The 19,222-nt window shown below is 47.5% G+C and overlaps 1 protein-coding gene across 1 annotated transcript in view; it reads right to left on the reverse strand.

The window, feature by feature from the left end:
• Positions 1 to 1,629: 1,629 nt before the first annotated feature.
• THEMIS (thymocyte selection associated) overlaps positions 1,630 to 19,222 on the reverse strand; it is a 66,055-nt gene continuing 48,462 nt past the window's right edge. The window contains exon 6 of the mRNA XM_075863714.1: positions 1,630 to 1,652. Coding sequence (XP_075719829.1) covers positions 1,630 to 1,652 — 23 coding nt within the window. The remainder of the gene's footprint in view (positions 1,653 to 19,222) is intronic.

Raw genomic sequence — 19,222 nt, forward strand, 5'->3', positions numbered from 1 at the left:
TTATTATGCGATTTGCTCCAGTTTTCTGGTGGAAAAAATCTGCAAAGTTTTGGTGCATGCCTGTATTGCACGGAAATGTGGGATTTTTCTGATTCTGCATTGCTCTCGCCACTTTTTAAAAAAGTGTGCAGTGCTTAACAGGATGGGACAGGGAGACTTGCAGCCTCCTAGATTTACTATAAGTTACTCCAAATATTGACGTAATCATAGCGGAAATCTAAGCTAACTCATAGCTGGTGTCGATTTCAGTTTGTGGCGCACAGACATACTCCCCAAAGTACATAAGGAAGCGGTAAAACTTGTGTTGCAGATTTATTTATACAAAATCAGAAAATATTTCAGAGATATAACAACTGATTTGCATAGCCCAAAAATATAACTTAATAAACCCTTCAATTTGCTTGCCTTACTTATTCTCACCCAATCCCACACCACCCAAGATAAGTACCCAAGATAAGTACATTGAAAAATGCATTACATTTATGGCTATAGAAATGAATTGTTAGACTTGAGAAAACTCCTTTAGAGAGGTTTTCCTCTTAAAGCATATAACGCCCATATCATAGTAAAAAGATTTGGAGCAATAGCCAAAGCCCATTATATTTTTTTTCTATTAATAGCCTCTAATGGTTCAAAGCACACAACCTTACTACAAAACACATGTTTAGTAAATCACTGTCACTGTCAATATGTGCGTCATTATTTATAAACATTCAAAATTATAAAAAAAATGATTAATAGCGCATGCTAGGAGACATACATTCAGGGCTAGGACAAGGAGTAGGTGAAGGTAGGCACTGTGTAGGTGGAGAAATGACCACTTCCATCAGTGATGGAGGCGCTCAGTGCTACGGGAGGCCTTTCATTGCTACAGGAGGTCCGGGGAGTGTGGTTAACTCATAATGCCCCGGTCCTGTTTTCCTCCAGGTGGCGGCATCAGCACCCAGATTGGTGCCCTGAAGCACACTATGAGGACACAGTGTTGTTGAGATGGCGTCCATGGCAGAAAAGGAGCAAGGAGAGGTGAGTAAACTGATAAGTCTGGTCTGAGGTCTGAATGTAGGGGCCTACTGTGGACACTGTGTAACATTATCTACAGAGGGTCCTATGTGGCACTAACTACAGGGAGCACCTTGCTAGTGACACTCTTTCCACGGGCACAGCATGTAGCACTCTTTTTTAGTAGACACTATGTTTGGCACTTTATTTTCATGTGGCACAGTGTGTGGCACTATTTTTTGGAGCACTCTGTGTGTGACATGATTGTATTCAGTGGCATTGTGTGACATAATTGTATTCAGGGGCTCTGTGTGACATGATTGTATTCAGGGGCACTGTGACATGATTGTATTCAGGGGTACACTGTGTGACATGATTGTATTCAGGGGTAAGCTGTGTGACACGATTGTATTCAGGGGGCACAGTTTGTGTGGGTGGTGCAATTAGCCTAATATGCCTAGGGCACAAAAATAACTTGTCCAGGCAATACATACATTATAAAGATGTACCAATGGCACAAGCTATATCTCTGCTCAGGTGATAATATATTTGATAATATATTTGCAAAGCCCCTCCACCAGCATAGCTCCCCAAAAAAATGTCTGTTTTCCCTTAGGAAGTTAAGTTGTCTCAACGTTGCTCTGGAACTTTGTCTGGAAGAGAAATAACAAACATAAAATGTATAATTTTTCTCTGTACAATTATTGGTGATGACAGGCAGACAAGATTGGTACATAGCAATTATAGGCTAATCACTTTCAATTTATTAAGACATCTATTCAGAAAAGCCACAATGATCGAGCTGCATGCGTTCTTTTTTAGTCTGTGTATAGACTTGTCATAGTGGATTATGAAGTATTAGTCTAAAATATGGACATAACAGCACATCTTGCATAAAACACCATAATAGCCAAAAGATTGATTTCTGTGTAATTACAAGATTATTAAAAGAAAATAAAGGGCTAGAAAAAAGGTTTAGTAAAAATATGTTCTGTATGGGTTATATTTTTATCATGAATGGCTGGGCTTCAAAGAGTATCTTTACTTAAATTGAGAAATATACACAATAAATATTTATTAAATGACTGACCGTGAAGACTATTGTCTTTTGGTTTTAGTCTAAATAGATCCACTAGTGGTGTTTAGGAGCTTATTGTATACTGTTAATATATTGAACTCCATAATAAATCAGTATGCCATACACTCCCAAGCTGCCCCCTTTTGGCTGCTGCAGGCAGCCAGAATTTTTCATTTACCTCTATGACTATGCAGAGGATTTGTGTGTCTTTATCAGAAAAACAACTCTGATCAGAATGTTGGACCTAAAAATAATAGTGTCAGTTCCTCAAGCCTAGGTGGAAGACCCATCCATGCTAGGATAATTTAATTGCTACAAAGCAATGGTACCATGAACAATGCTTTTAAAAATTTTAGAGGTACAACTTTACACACACTGCCCACATGGGGAAGTTGTAGTATGAAATCATGGTGATATACCGTCAACGTGACTTCCTCCACAAACCCATTGGCAGCTTTTAGCCAAACAATACATTCCCAGTAAGTTCCCAGAAAGAATGTCAGGGCTAAATGGCCATATTCAGCCCTAACATTATATATAAAGTCACTTTTAGGAACAGTGGTGTGACTTGACTTTTGTTTGTTTTTTTCACCCTGTGTAACCCCTAGTGTACTGCAGGATCAAACCTGATTATATTTATGGTCTTTAGATCTCCTATAGAAAATAAAAAATAACAAATAGTGTCATTTGTGGGTTCACAAAGAGTTTTTTGCAGGCAGAAAATAATTTGCCACAGAATTCCTTAAGGAATTTTGAGACAGATTTTGAACAGTTTTTCGCCTTCAGCCATTGAAGGTAATGTGAGGGCAAAAAAACACCGCAAAAAACACTCGAAAACGTTGCGGTCTTTTTTCTGCCTTCCATTGATTCAATAAGAGGTCAGAGGTGGAAACCGTGGCAAGAAAGTTAATGCCGCTTTTTTTTGTCGCGAGCAGCCAAAAGCCGCACGGGACAATATACGCCATTTTTTGGCACTGATTTTCGACGTGGTTTCCGCTTCAAAATCAGCGCCTAAAAACTCTGTGTGAACTGAACCTAAACATAGTAATGAATGACAAAAGTAAACAGGAGATAAACTTGCCCCAATTGTTTGTCAGTTTGGAAGATTTCCTGTGCATGAAGCAAATAGTCTTGTAGAAATCTTACAGAGAACACAGGGATTCATTTACTTTTGATCTCTTACATTTTTGTCTGGCAGATGGCGGCAAGGGCAGGGCTTAGCCAAAGGGGAGGGTTTAACATTCTTTATCTTCTGTTATAGACGGAGCAGTGGGAGGGGGCGGTAAGGGCTCCTGCTGCAGCCTTTTATCTTACAGCCTGATCTCCTGGGACACATAGAGACGATTTATTTATATATTTTTTTTAGTTTTAATTTTAATATGATCCAAAATAGGATTAATGGAGAGAAGGAGTTTAAGAAAATAATTTTCCATATATTTTCTATGTTTAGTATTCCTTTAATTGATCAGCAACAGTTGCATGCTACTTGTGTCTACGGTATAGAGAAAGGGAAGAATTTTTATCAAACAATTTAGTTAATATGAGTTGAGTTATGAGGTTATGGTATATTAGCCACAAACTGAAGAATGAATATGTACTACACATCTGATATGACCATTAGTAGCTATATAAAGTGGTTTTCTCTAGAGAAGATCTGGTACTTAATTCCCCAGTTAAATATCAGGCTCTGTAAAAACATGTTATATTATGCTAAAATACACAAATCAATCACACCACCTGTAATTTCCCCAGGGATGTTTATTTCCCATGCTAAAATCCATGTGATTATTGCTGTTATTCTGATAATTTTATTTGTTTAGTGAGTGCATGCGTCTTATGACTTGGAACGTTGTGAGATTCATTGTAAATCTGAAGGTTATTTCAGCTCTGTGTAGAGTTCTTACACTAATTAACAATTCTATCTATTCTTAGGGACTGCTGAATTAACTTGTGCAGACAGGATTTTAATCACATTAATTAATTTGATGTGTTTTTATTTTCACAATTAAAAATTATCCTTAATAGTATAGTCCAAGGTCTGCACTTTTCAGACCCTGCTTCTCAACAAGCCTTGAAAATGTAATTAATTCATAAACAAAAGTTAAATTCTAATGGAAATGAGACGTATTTTTCTCAATTATAGGAACAGGGAAAATATTAGAACCTACAAAACAAGACATTTACAAAGTATACACTTTTCACTATTAGGCTGGGTTCACACGACCTATTTTCAGACGTAAACGAGGCGTATTATGCCTCGTTTTACGTCTGAAAATAAGGCTACAATACGTCGGCAAACATCTGCCCATTCATTTGAATGGGTTTGCCGACGTACTGTGCAGACAACCTGTCATTTACGCGTCGTCGTTTGACAGCTGTCAAACGACGACACGTAAAAATATAGCCTCGTCAAAAGAAGTGCAGGACACTTCTTTCAGACGTAATTTGAGCCGTTCTTCATTGAACTCAATGAAGCACAGCTCAAAATTTACGGCTGTCAGAGAAGCCTCGCAAAATGCGAGGAGGAGCATTTACGTCTGAAACGAGGCAGCTGTTTTCTCCTGAAAACAGTCTGTCTGTTCAGACGTAAAAGCAAGCTAGCGTGTGCACATACCCTAAAGGAAATAGAAGATAGACATCAATAAGTCTAGATTATGACTATTGGACTTCCTTTATGAAAATGGAAACAAATATTGAGATGCCGCAACAGTAGATAATTTCTTTCATTGTCTAACCTTTAGGTTCTCAACCTGTGGGGTACACATTATGTATCTAAATAGTACCCACACGATCTTCCTGTTGTGCTTTTAACAGGTGCGGCATAGTGTAGGATCATAGCCTTCAGTGTACTTTGAGGTAATTTATTTGAGTAATGCCACTTTCACATGGCAGTATTTTAGTCAGTATTTTGCTTCAGTATTTGGAAGCCAAAACCAGGAGAGGAACCTAAACAGAAAAAATATAATGGAAAGATTTGAACCTATTTCTTCCCATTAGTCTTGGATTACTGATGTTTTTCATTAGTATTTGTGTCACGTTGGGTGCGTGGACCCACTAGGCCGTACCGCCTTAATGGTATGGGAGCTGGCCAACAGGACACAGGTCAAAGTCTATATTTCAATAGGTGTACCTATGGCAACTTCGGACAGCAGCAAGACAGGATAAGATGAGTCTTTGGCAGCAGGCAGACAACAGGCGTGGTGTAACAGGACAGGTGTATTACTTAGCGCAGCACGGCTCCAACTCTATACGGCACTTTGTTCTGAATAGCACGGGACACAGGATACAGGAAGCGGGAACGGGAACACTGGGAATGAAGAAACACTAAGGGACCATTTGCAGAGACAAACATAGGTAATGACAACAACGCTCAGGCAATGTAGGAAGGGGCTGGGCCCTTCTTATAGTCCAGGGTGCTCATGGGCTAATTTGCTGCTTTATGGGACCCGGCCGAGTGAAGCGGAAGTGAGCGGAAGTGAGCGCTGGCGTCTCCTGAGGAGGAGATGGGGACCAGCGCTCACTGATCCATGTCTGCGGCCGTCAGGAAGTAACTAAACCTGGCGGCCCACGGCCATGGGCATTACAATTTGTAAGCCAAAACCAGTATTTAGTTTTGAAACACTAAAGAGGTGCAAATCTTTCCATTATATCTCTTTTTATGTTCCACTCCCAATTTTGGCCTACAAATACTGATGCAAAATACTGAATAAAACACACCTTATATGAAAGTGGCCTAAGAGGTACTTGGCTCACAAACATTAAGAAACACTGGTCTAAACTGCTCTAAAAAAAATTAAAACTGGTGCCAGATTGATTTCTTCTGTGCTACCTGTACTACATCCAATATAATTTAACCCCTTCAAGACTGAGACGTTTTTTATTTTTTTTATTTTTGTTTTTCACTTCCCGTCTTCCAAGAGCCATAACATTTACATTTTTTTGTCAATAAAGTGGTGTGAGGGTTTATTTTTTGCGGAAGTAGTTTTACTTTCTATTGGCATCATTTAAAATGCCATATAATGTACTGGGAAACTGAATAAAAATTCTTTGCGGGCTGAAATTGGGAAAAACTGCGATTCCTCTATTGTTTTTTTGGGTTTCGTTTTTACGGTGTTCAGCATGCGGTAAAAACGACAACTTAATTTTATTCTGCGGCTCAATACGATTACAGTGATACCAAATTTATATAGGTTTTTTTTTTATTTCTGAGAGCCATAACTTTTATATTTTTCCGTCGATTAAGCGGTGTGAGGCCTTATTTTTGCGAAAAAATTGTGTTTTTATTGGTACCATTCTTTGGTACATAAAACTATTTGATCACTTTTTACTACATTTTTTCCAGCGCTAAGATGACCCAAAAAACAGCGATTCTGGCATTTTTTATTTTTTTCGGCATTTACCGCACAATTTAAATAATGATATATTGTAATAGTTCGGATTTTTACAGACGCAGCAATATCAATTTTGTTTACTTTTTTATTTTTTACATTACTTTAGAGGAAAATATAATATATATTTTTTTTTCATTACTAAAAATTTTTTTTTACACAATCTATTAGTCCCGATAGGGGACATGAACCAGCGATCATTGGATCACTGGTACAATACACTGTAACACTAATGTATTGCAGTGTAGTATAATTTTTACAGGCTTCTGTTAAGCCCTGCCACAGGAAGGGCTTAAAGAAGTTGTCCACTACTGTACAACTGATGAGCACCAGATGCAGGAGCATAGCTAAAGGCTCATGGGCCCCGATGCAAAAGTTCTTCTTGCCGACAGCCCGCAGCTTTCAGCTGCATCGCTCGGTCTCCTAAGTGACCCAACGATGCAGCACTAGCAGCCAAAGGCGTCACTAAGGTCTTATAACATCAGGGGAAATAGCCCCAATACATATGTTCCCCCCCCAAAAAAATTATGTGTGTGTGTGTGTGTGTGTATGTGTATTAAGGAGACAGCATATCTTTAGTACTACAACCCTATAGCTATGGATAGAATTAGATACATGGGCTCAGCAGACTGTAATACACATGATAGGCTTAGATATAGGGCCCAGCTCGCTGACATTGCGGCTCCAGCGCTGGACCCAGGAAAGGTAAAATAATAATTATTTAGCTTTTTTATGTGTTACTAATTTTTGTTGTGTTTGTGTATTTTTACAGATTCAGTTGTTGGACTACTTTGATGACGGCGTTTTTTTTATTCTCAATAAAATGGATAACGAGGATTGTGTGGGGGTTTTTTATTTCAATAAAATATTTCTTCTATGTCCTTGTATTCTTTTAAACTTTATTACTACCTCTTTAGTAATGGCCGCTGGCTGATTGACAGCGTCCATTACTAAGGCGGGGCTTAATGTTAGCCGGTAAAACACTAACACTAACCCCCATCATTAACCTGGTACCCACCGCCACTAGGGGTACTGGGAAGAGCCGGGTACGATCCAGTACCCGACCATCTGTAGTGATGGATGGGCACTGGGGCGACTGCAGGCTGGTATTATTAGGCTGGGAAAGACCAAACACAGTGGCCTTTCCCACCCTGGTAATGCTATCCTGCTGCTATATTGTATCTAGCTGGTTATGAAAAATGGGGGAACCCCACATCGTCCTTTCTGATTATTATTTATTTATTTTTTTAAATGACGTGGGGTCCCCCCAATTTTCATAACCAGCAGATACAACACTGCAGCAGCCTAGCATTACCAGGGTGGGAAATGCCACTGTGTTTGGCCTTTCCCAGCCAAATAATACCAGCCTGCGGCCACCCCAGTGCCCAGTCATCACTAAGGATGGTCTGGTACTGGATCGTACATGGCTCTTCCCGGCACGCTTGGTGGCGGTGGATACGTGGTAATAATGGGGGTTAGTGTAAGCCTCTACACTGGCTAACACTAAGCGAATCAGACTGCCACCATTACTAAGGCGATAGTAATAAGGTTTAAAAAAAAACAGACTTAGAAAAAATATTTTATTGAAATAAAAAACCCACACATCCCTCGTTAACAATTTTATTGATAATAAAAAAAATGCTGTCATCGAAGTAGTTCTGAAATCCAACGTAGTAAAAAAAAAAAAAATACACAAAAAAGACCCATTAGTAAGGGGGGATTCACACGAGCGTGTATTCGGTCCGTGCGGGCCACGTGGTTTTCACGCGGCACGCATGGACCAATACAAGTCTATGGGGCAGTACAGACAGTCCGTGCTTTTTGCGCAGCGTTTGTCTGCTGCGCAAAAAGCGCGACAGGTTGAATAACTCTCCGTATTTCGCGCATCACGCACCCATTGAAGTCAATGGGTGCGTGAAAACCACGCAGGTTGCACGGAAGCACTTCCGTGCGAACCGACTGAAACAGCGCACCAGCTGTCAAAAGGATGAATGTAAACAGAAAAGCACCACGTGCTTTTCTGTTTCCGAACATCCAAACGGAGTGTCTTTGCGATGAGCGAAGCCGGACAAGCGAACCGAACTTCACCGGGTTCGGCCGAACTTGTTTTGGCCGAACCCGGCAAAAAAATTATCGGTACGCGACGTCAGGAGATAGTCACTGTCCATGGTGCTGAAAGAGTTAAACTGTTTCAGCACCATGGACAGTGACTTCCGATCCCAATATACATGAACTTGTCGAAAAAAAAACGAAGTTCTGACTTACCGTTAACTCCCGGCTTCTTCCTCCAGTCTGACCTCCCGGGATGACAATTCAGTCCAAGTGACAGCTCCAGCCAATCACAGGCCAAGCACAGGCTGCAGCGGTCACATGGACTGGCGCGTCATCCAGGGAGGTGGGGCCCGATGTCGAGAGGCGCGTCACCAAGGACGCGTCACCAAGGACGCGTCACCAAGGCAACGGCCGGGAAGTTCTCGGTAAGTACGAACTTTTTCTTTTTTTTCAACAGGTTTTTCGATATTGTGTTCGGCATTCACTGTCGAGGGTGCTGAAAGAGTTAGCTCTTTCAGCACCTTGGACAGTGACGGGCGTCGACTAGCCTCATCTCTATGATGGCGGCTGCGCGAAAATCACGCAGCCGCGCATCAGACACGGATGACACACGCAGCTGTCAAATGGTTTTTGCGCGCGCAAAACGCAGCGTTGTTTGCGCGCGCAAAAACGCAACGTCCGTCTGTATCTCCCCTAACACATGTGGTAGGCTTAGATACAGGGCCCATGTGTGATACTGTCTGTTGAACCCTGTATCTAAGCCTACCACAAGGTAGGATTAGATACAGGGTCCAGCAGACAGTAATCTTATAAAGTATAAGATTTCGGTCTGCTGGAGCCTTGTATCTAAGCCTACCTTGTGGTAGGCTTAAATACGGGGCCTGTCAGACAGGATCACACATGCGTCATGTATCTAAGCTTACCATGTGGTCATGATAAGATGCTTAGATACAGGGCCCCGCCAAACAGTAATATTATACAGTATAAGATTACTGTCTGCTGGCGCCCTATATCTAAGCCTACCCTGTGGTAGGCTTAGATACAGGGCCCAGCAGACAGGATCACACGTGGGCCATGTATCGAAGCCTACCATGTGGTTGGATACAGGGCCCAGCATACAGGATCACACAATGTATGAAGGAGAAGTAGCACTCGTACGAGTGCTGCTCCCCCTTCAAACCAGCTGATTGGTTGGGGTCCCAGGTGTCGGACTCTGACCTATCAGCTCCAACAGACAGTAATATTAAACTTACCCTCCTCTTCGGCCACAGCAGAGGTCCTCACTCCATTCAACATCGGGATGCTGTGTGCAGCGCACAGTGTCGTGACGCAATGCGCTACGCACAGCGTAGTGACGTCAGGACCTCTGCTGCGCTCCGAAACGAGGAGGGTAAGTGCTGTCAGTTACTATAGTAACAGAGGCCCATGTAGTTTATTACATAGGCCTCAGTTACTATAGTAACTTTTTATTGCGACCGCTGCGACCCCTATACTTACGCTTCTTCCTCCAGTCCGGCCGCCCGGGATGACGTTTCATCCCATGTGATCGCTGCAGCCAATCACAGGCCAATCACAGGCTGCAGCGGTCACATGGACTGCTGCGTCATCAAGGGAGGTCGGACTGGATGTCAAAAGAGGGACGCGTCACCAAGACAACGGTACGTATGAACTTCTTTTACTTTCAATCGCTGCGGAAACTCTGCCTGAAAGGGTTACCCCTTCTCTCTTTCCAGCACTGATAGAGAGAAGGGGCTGCCGATTAGTGCAGAGAAAACAGGTCCGTAAATACGGGTGGAATACTGGTGACACCGGATCCGTATTTACGGGCACGGGTCCGTAAATACTGGTGGAATACGGGTCGAATACATGTGACAAAGGACTCGTATTTACGCCAGTATTTACGGGAGGAAAAAAATACGTTTGTGTGAGGCCTTAGACATGATTTTAAAAAAGTTACATTTTCTTGGACCATTTTCTTCAAACTTATTGTGAATGTAAAGGAAAACCCAGGGATTTATTTGAGACAGACAGACAGACAGACAGACAGACAGACAGACAGACAGACAGACAGACAGACAGATAGATAGATAGATAGATAGATAGATAGATAGATAGATAGATAGATAGATAGATAGATAGATAGATAGATAGATAGATAGATAGATAGATAGAATATTGTACATTGTGTAAGGCGAATTTTAAAAATAAATGACTAAATTGTATGTCATTTAACAATTTAATACGGATACCAAAAATATAATTCTAGACATAAAATGTCATTTTTATTTTAAGCGACATGACACATTTTATTACAAAATTCTAATTGAAATTTATATATATGACCTATTCGAATATATGAATTAGATACATAATAGATGTGGCTGTATGAGTCAGGGATAACTTTGTTCTGTACTTTTTAAGAACTTTTTGCCTTTTGTTGCATTATCAATTTAAATTTATGAACAAGAAAGTAGAAGCACTTTATGCATATACTCGAAGACAGGCATTATATGTTACATTATATAATTAACTATAATGCAATGCTGATGATGGCACACATGTAAACTATCACATCTTTATTTAAAGGGGTGTTCCCATCTTGACAAATATACCTATAAAGATTAACAACCTAAAATTGGGCATTTTTGTAAATACCTTCTTTTTTTAAATGCTGTACTTTGCGAGATATCCTGGTTCCATCTTACTGACAGACCCTCTTTGTTTATTGCTCGTTACCTAGGGATCCGGCCACCACTGCTTTCCTCTAGCGGTTGCCGCGCTTGCGCTGTTCTACCTCTTTATTTTGCAGTGAAGGTGGCCGGGATCTCGGGAACGAGCATGCTAGAGCATGCGCAGTAGCTCCCTGCCCGACCACCTCTCGGGTTCTATTCAAGTCTATATGACGGTCCCCAGGCATGCGCGGTAGCCCAGGGAGCCGTCCTGTACTCGTCACATCAGTAAAGGCCAGCCGAGTTAGCTGAGCCCTTATCAGGACTAGGTATGTAACATTGTCTGTTACATACTTATGCTACACAGCAGCATGGACTGGCCGCTGTTGATGGTGTAAACTGCACATAAATCAGCTGTATGAAACAGCGTCCTGCTCGGTCTTCTGTGCTCTCGTCTGCTGTAAGGAAGCCAGCCCTGTATCAGTGTGTCAGCATATCAGTGTATCAGTGCGGGCTACTGTACTTCAGACAGAGCAGGACGCTGTCTCGCACAGTTGATTTATGTGCAGCTTACACCACGGACCCTACAGTCAGGGGCTCCCCCAGGACAGGAATTCCTGGCTAGAGTGTTGGAAACTACACTCATACAAGGAGTCCCAATGGAGTTAGCTACAGGGAGGTGGGGTAGCATCTAACGACGTCGGGAGCGCGCACTGAGGGTATGTTCACCCGAGGTCATTACGTCCGTAATTGACGGACGTATTTCGGCCGCAACTTCCGGACCGAACACAGTGCAGGGAGCCGGGCTCCTAGCATCATAGTTATGTACGATGCAAGGAGTCGCTGCCGGACAACTGTCTCGTACTGAAAACATGATAAGGCGGGATTCACACGACAGGGTTTCCCGGCCGAGTGCCGGCCGTTCATAAATCGGCCGGCACCCGGCTGCATTAGGAATAATAGACCCCTAATGGGGCTATTCACACGACCGATTTTTTGACGGCCGGGAAAACCGGCCGTCAAAAAATAGGACATGCTCTATTTTCGGCCGGGTGCCCGGCCGCCCGGCTCCCATAGAAGTCTATGGGGCCGGGTAATACCCGGCCATCAACGGAATGTGTCCCGAGTGATGGCCGGGTCTACCGTCGCTCGCGCACTCTCTCTCCTCCTCCTCACAGTGCAGAGTGCATGTGAGGAGGAGGAGGAGGGTCTTTTATTGCTTGCTGTAGGAGTCGGAATCCCCAATCCCCGGCCGGGGATTGGGGATTCCGCTACAGGAGAAGTGCGTGACTACACTGTCCAGATATGGACACAGCGAAGTCACTCACTTCTGCAGCGGAATCCCCGACTCTATGGCCGGGGATGCCGCTACAGGAGAAGTGCGTGACTACACTGTCCATATATGGACACAGCGAAGTCACGCACTTTTGCAGCGGAATCCCCGACTCTATGGCCGGGGATGCCGCTACAGGAGAAGTGAGTGACTACACTGTCCATATATGGACACAGCGAAGTCACGCACTTCTGCAGCGGAATCCCCGACTCTATGGCCGGGGATGCCGCTACAGGAGAAGTGCATGACTACACTGTCCATATATGGACACAGCAAAGTCACGTACTTCTGCAGCGGAATCCCCGACTCTATGGCCGGGGATTCCGCTACAGGAGAAGTGAGTGACTACACTGTCCATATATGGACACAGCGAAGTCACGCACTTCTGCAGCGGAATCCCCGACTCTATGGCCGGGGATGCCGCTACAGGAGAAGTGCATGACTACACTGTCCATATATGGACACAGCAAAGTCACGTACTTCTGCAGCGGAATCCCCGACTCTATGGCCGGGGATTCCGCTACAGGAAAAGTGAGTGACTACACTGTCCATATATGGACACAGCAAAGTCACGTACTTCTGCAGCGGAATCCCCGACTCTATGGCCGGGGATTGCGCTACAGGAGAAGTGAGTGACTACACTGTCCATATATGGACACAGCGAAGTCACGCACTTCTGCAGCGGAATCCCCGACTCTATGGCCGGGGATGCCGCTACAGGAGAAGTGCATGACTACACTGTCCATATATGGACACAGCAAAGTCACGTACTTCTGCAGCAGAATCCCCGACTCTATGGCCGGGGATTCCGCTACAGGAGAAGTGAGTGACTACACTGTCCATATATGGACACAGTGACGTCACTCACTTCTGAAGCGGAATTCCCGACCTGTTGCAGGGAATTCCTCTTCAGGAGAAGTCAGTGACTACACTGGCCATATATGGACATTGAAGTCAGTGACTTCTCCTGGAAGGGGGGGGGGATGGGTGCAACCTACAGGGGGCTGTGTGGGATCACCTACAGGGGACTTGGTGGCATCACCTACAGGGGGCTGGGTGGCGTCACCTACAGGGGGCAGGGTGGAATCAACTACAGGGGGCAGGGTGGCATCACCTACAGGGGGCAGGGTGGGTGGCATCACCTACAGGGGGCTGGTGGGTGGCATCACCTACAGGGGCAGGGTGGCATCGCCTACAGGGGGCAGGGTGGCATCGCCTACAGGGGGCTGGGTGGCATTACCTACAGGGAGCTGGGTGGCATTACCTACAGGGGACAGGGTGGTATTCCTACAGGGGGCTGGGTGGCATCGCCTACAGGGGGCAGGGTGGCATCACCAACAGGGGGCTGTGTGGCATCACCTACAGGGGGCTGGGTGGCATCACCTACAGGGGGCTGGGTGGCATTACCTACAGGGGGCAGGGTGGCATCACCAACAGGGGGCTGTGTGGCATCACCAACAGGGGGCTGGGTGGCATTACCTACCAGGGGGGCTGTGGCATTATCTACAAAGGGCTGTGTGTGGCAACAAATTTAAATGAAATTCATCCGATTTTAAAACGGACAGGGAAAAAAACGGATGCAAATCGGGTCCAAATCGGCCGGTAAAAACGGCAACTCGGCCCGGAATGGAATCGGAACGGATGCAAATCGGATGCAAACCGGCCGGGAAAATCGGCCAAAAACGGCCGATTTTCCCGGCCGACACTCGGACCCTGTCGTGTGAATGAGGCCGAAGGCGGGATTCACACGACAGGGTTTCCCGGCCGGGTGCCGGCCGTTCATAAATCGGCCGGCACCCGGCTGCATTAGGAATAATAGACCCCTAATGGGGCTATTCACACGACCGATTTTTTGACGGCCGGGAAAACCGGCCGTCAAAAAATAGGACATGCTCTATTTTCGGCCGGGTGCCCGGCCGCCCGGCTCCCATAGAAGTCTATGGGGCCGGGTAATACCCGGCCATCACCGGAATGTGTCCCGAGTGATGGCCGGGTCTACCGTCGCTCGCGCACTCTCTCTCCTCCTCCTCACAGTGCAGAGTGCATGTGAGGAGGAGGAGGAGGGTCTTTTATTGCTCGCTGTAGGAGTCGGAATCCCCAATCCCCGGCCGGGGATTGGGGATTCCGCTACAGGAGAAGTGCGTGACTACACTGTCCAGATATGGACACAGCGAAGTCACTCACTTCTGCAGCGGAATCCCCGACTCTATGGCCGGGGATGCCGCTACAGGAGAAGTGCGTGACTACACTGTCCATATATGGACACAGCGAAGTCACGCACTTTTGCAGCGGAATCCCCGACTCTATGGCCGGGGATGCCGCTACAGGAGAAGTGCATGACTACACTGTCCATATATGGACACAGCAAAGTCACGTACTTCTGCAGCGGAATCCCCGACTCTATGGCCGGGGATTCCGCTACAGGAGAAGTGAGTGACTACACTGTCCATATATGGACACAGCGAAGTCACGCACTTCTGCAGCGGAATCCCCGACTCTATGGCCGGGGATGCCGCTACAGGAGAAGTGCATGACTACACTGTCCATATATGGACACAGCAAAGTCACGTACTTCTGCAGCGGAATCCCCGACTCTATGGCCGGGGATTCCGCTACAGGAAAAGTGAGTGACTACACTGTCCATATATGGACACAGCAAAGTCACGTACTTCTGCAGCGGAATCCCCGACTCTATGGCCGGGGATTGCGCTACAGGAGAAGTGAGTGACTACACTGTCCATATATGGACACAGCGAAGTCACGCACTTCTGCAGCGGAATCCCCGACTCTATGGCCGGGGATGCCGCTACAGGAGAAGTGCATGACTACACTGTCCATATATGGACACAGCAAAGTCACGTACTTCTGCAGCAGAATCCCCGACTCTATGGCCGGGGATTCCGCTACAGGAGAAGTGAGTGACTACACTGTCCATATATGGACACAGTGACGTCACTCACTTCTGAAGCGGAATTCCCGACCTGTTGCAGGGAATTCCTCTTCAGGAGAAGTCAGTGACTACACTGGCCATATATGGACATTGAAGTCAGTGACTTCTCCTGGAAGGGGGGGGGGGATGGGTGCAACCTACAGGGGGCTGTGTGGGATCACCTACAGGGGACTTGGTGGCATCACCTACAGGGGGCTGGGTGGCGTCACCTACAGGGGGCAGGGTGGAATCAACTACAGGGGGCAGGGTGGCATCACCTACAGGGGGCAGGGTGGGTGGCATCACCTACAGGGGGCTGGTGGGTGGCATCACCTACAGGGGCAGGGTGGCATCGCCTACAGGGGGCAGGGTGGCATCGCCTACAGGGGGCTGGGTGGCATTACCTACAGGGAGCTGGGTGGCATTACCTACAGGGGACAGGGTGGTATTCCTACAGGGGGCTGGGTGGCATCGCCTACAGGGGGCAGGGTGGCATCACCAACAGGGGGCTGTGTGGCATCACCTACAGGGGGCTGGGTGGCATCACCTACAGGGGGCTGGGTGGCATTACCTACAGGGGGCAGGGTGGCATCACCAACAGGGGGCTGTGTGGCATCACCAACAGGGGGCTGGGTGGCATTACCTACCAGGGGGGCTGTGGCATTATCTACAAAGGGCTGTGTGTGGCAACAAATTTAAATGAAATTCATCCGATTTTAAAACGGACAGGGAAAAAAACGGATACAAATCGGGTCCAAATCGGCCGGTAAAAACGGCAACTCGGCCCGGAATGGAATCGGAACGGATGCAAATCGGATGCAAACCGGCCGGGAAAATCGGCCAAAAACGGCCGATTTTCCCGGCCGACACTCGGACCCTGTCGTGTGAATGAGGCCGAAGGCGGGATTCACACGACAGGGTTTCCCGGCCGGGTGCCGGCCGTTCATAAATCGGCCGGCACCCGGCTGCATTAGGAATAATAGACCCCTAATGGGGCTATTCACACGACCGATTTTTTGACGGCCGGGAAAACCGGCCGTCAAAAAATAGGACATGCTCTATTTTCGGCCGGGTGCCCGGCCGCCCGGCTCCCATAGAAGTCTATGGGGCCGGGTAATACCCGGCCATCACCGGAATGTGTCCCGAGTGATGGCCGGGTCTACCGTCGCTCGCGCACTCTCTCTCCTCCTCCTCACAGTGCAGAGTGCATGTGAGGAGGAGGAGGAGGGTCTTTTATTGCTCGCTGTAGGAGTCGGAATCCCCAATCCCCGGCCGGGGATTGGGGATTCCGCTACAGGAGAAGTGCGTGACTACACTGTCCAGATATGGACACAGCGAAGTCACTCACTTCTGCAGCGGAATCCCCGACTCTATGGCCGGGGATGCCGCTACAGGAGAAGTGCGTGACTACACTGTCCATATATGGACACAGCGAAGTCACGCACTTCTGCAGCGGAATCCCCGACTCTATGGCCGGGGATGCCGCTACAGGAGAAGTGAGTGACTACACTGTCCATATATGGACACAGCGAAGTCACGCACTTTTGCAGCGGAATCCCCGACTCTATGGCCGGGGATGCCGCTACAGGAGAAGTGAGTGACTACACTGTCCATATATGGACACAGCGAAGTCACGCACTTCTGCAGCGGAATCCCCGACTCTATGGCCGGGGATGCCGCTACAGGAGAAGTGCATGACTACACTGTCCATATATGGACACAGCAAAGTCACGTACTTCTGCAGCGGAATCCCCGACTCTATGGCCGGGGATTCCGCTACAGGAAAAGTGAGTGACTACACTGTCCATATATGGACACAGCAAAGTCACGTACTTCTGCAGCGGAATCCCCGACTCTATGGCCGGGGATTCCGCTACAGGAGAAGTGAGTGACTACACTGTCCATATATGGACACAGCGAAGTCACGCACTTCTGCAGCGGAATCCCCGACTCTATGGCCGGGGATGCCGCTACAGGAGAAGTGCATGACTACACTGTCCATATATGGACACAGCAAAGTCACGTACTTCTGCAGCAGAATCCCCGACTCTATGGCCGGGGATTCCGCTACAGGAGAAGTGAGTGACTACACTGTCCATATATGGACACAGTGACGTCACTCACTTCTGAAGCGGAATTCCCGACCTGTTGCAGGGAATTCCTCTACAGGAGAAGTCAGTGACTACACTGGCCATATATGGACATTGAAGTCAGTGACTTCTCCTTGAAGGGGGGGGGGGATGGGTGCAACCTACAGGGGGCTGTGTGGGATCACCTACAGGGGACTTGGTGGCATCACCTACAGGGGGCTAGGTGGCGTCACCTACAGGGGGCAGGGTGGAATCAACTACAGGGGGCAGGGTGGCATCACCTACAGGGGGCAGGGTGGGTGGCATCACCTACAGGGGGCTGGTGGGTGGCATCACCTACAGGGGCAGGGTGGCATCACCTACAGGGGGCAGGGTGGCATCGCCTACAGGGGGCTGGGTGGCATTACCTACAGGGAGCTGGGTGGCATTACCTACAGGGGACAGGGTGGTATTCCTACAGGGGGCTGGGTGGCATCGCCTACAGGGGGCAGGGTGGCATCACCAACAGGGGGCTGTGTGGCATCACCTACAGGGGGCTGGGTGGCATCACCTACAGGGGGCTGGGTGGCATTACCTACAGGGGGCAGGGTGGCATCACCAACAGGGGGCTGTGTGGCATCACCAACAGGGGGCTGGGTGGCATTACCTACCAGGGGGGCTGTGTCATTATCTACAAAGGGCTGTGTGTGGCAACAAATTTAAATGAAATTCATCCGATTTTAAAACGGACAGGGAAAAAAACGGATGCAAATCGGGTCCAAATCGGCCGGTAAAAACGGCAACTCGGCCCGGAATGGAATCGGAACGGATGCAAATCGGATGCAAACCGGCCGGGAAAATCGGCCAAAAACGGCCGATTTTCCCGGCCGACACTCGGACCCTGTCGTGTGAATGAGGCCTAAGGCGGGATTCACACGGCCGGGTCGTTCCCGAGCCCGAGTGTCGGCCGGTAAAATTGGCCATTTTGCCCGGCCGGTTTGCATTAAGTTTTGCATCCGTGCCGGGCCGGGCAGATCCGGACAGTGACATCAGCGGCAACTCCTGAAGGGGAATCCCCATGTGTTCGGGGATTCCGCTTCAGGAGTTTCCCCTGATGTCACTGCCCAGATATGGACAGAGACATCAAGCGCTCTGTCCAGGAGCTAAAGTGCGACTAGCACATAGCAGAGCGGGGAGATACCTCCCTGCTCTGCTATAGTGGCGTCGCTGCAGTAGTAGCAGCCGCAGCAGCAGCAGCTGCAGCTGCTAGCGGCGCCATCAAAGGTGTCGCCGGGCCAGGGTGCTTTTCAAGCAGGGGAAGGGAGCCAGCGCAGCTGTACACCCCGGCCCTGCCACACCGTGTACAGCGATGCCATTCGTCAGAATGGCATCAACTCCTCCTCCTCACATGCACTCTGCGCTGTGAGGAGGAGGAGATAGAGCGCAGGCTCCGGAAAACCCGGCCATCACTCGGGACACATCCCGGTGATGGCCGTGTATTACCCGGCCCCATAGACTTCTATGGGGGCTGGGTACCCGGGCGAAGATAGAGCACGTCCTATTTTTTGACGGCCGGTTTTTCCGGCCGTCAAAAAATCGGTCGTGTGAATAGCCCCATTAGGGGTCTATTATTCCTAATGCAGACGGGTGCCGGCCGATTTATGAACGGCCGGCACCCGGCTGGGAAACCCTGCCGTGTGAATGA

Source organism: Rhinoderma darwinii, chromosome 4 (genome assembly GCF_050947455.1).
Source record: "Rhinoderma darwinii isolate aRhiDar2 chromosome 4, aRhiDar2.hap1, whole genome shotgun sequence".
In the NCBI taxonomy this organism is placed as follows: domain Eukaryota; kingdom Metazoa; phylum Chordata; class Amphibia; order Anura; family Rhinodermatidae; genus Rhinoderma; species Rhinoderma darwinii.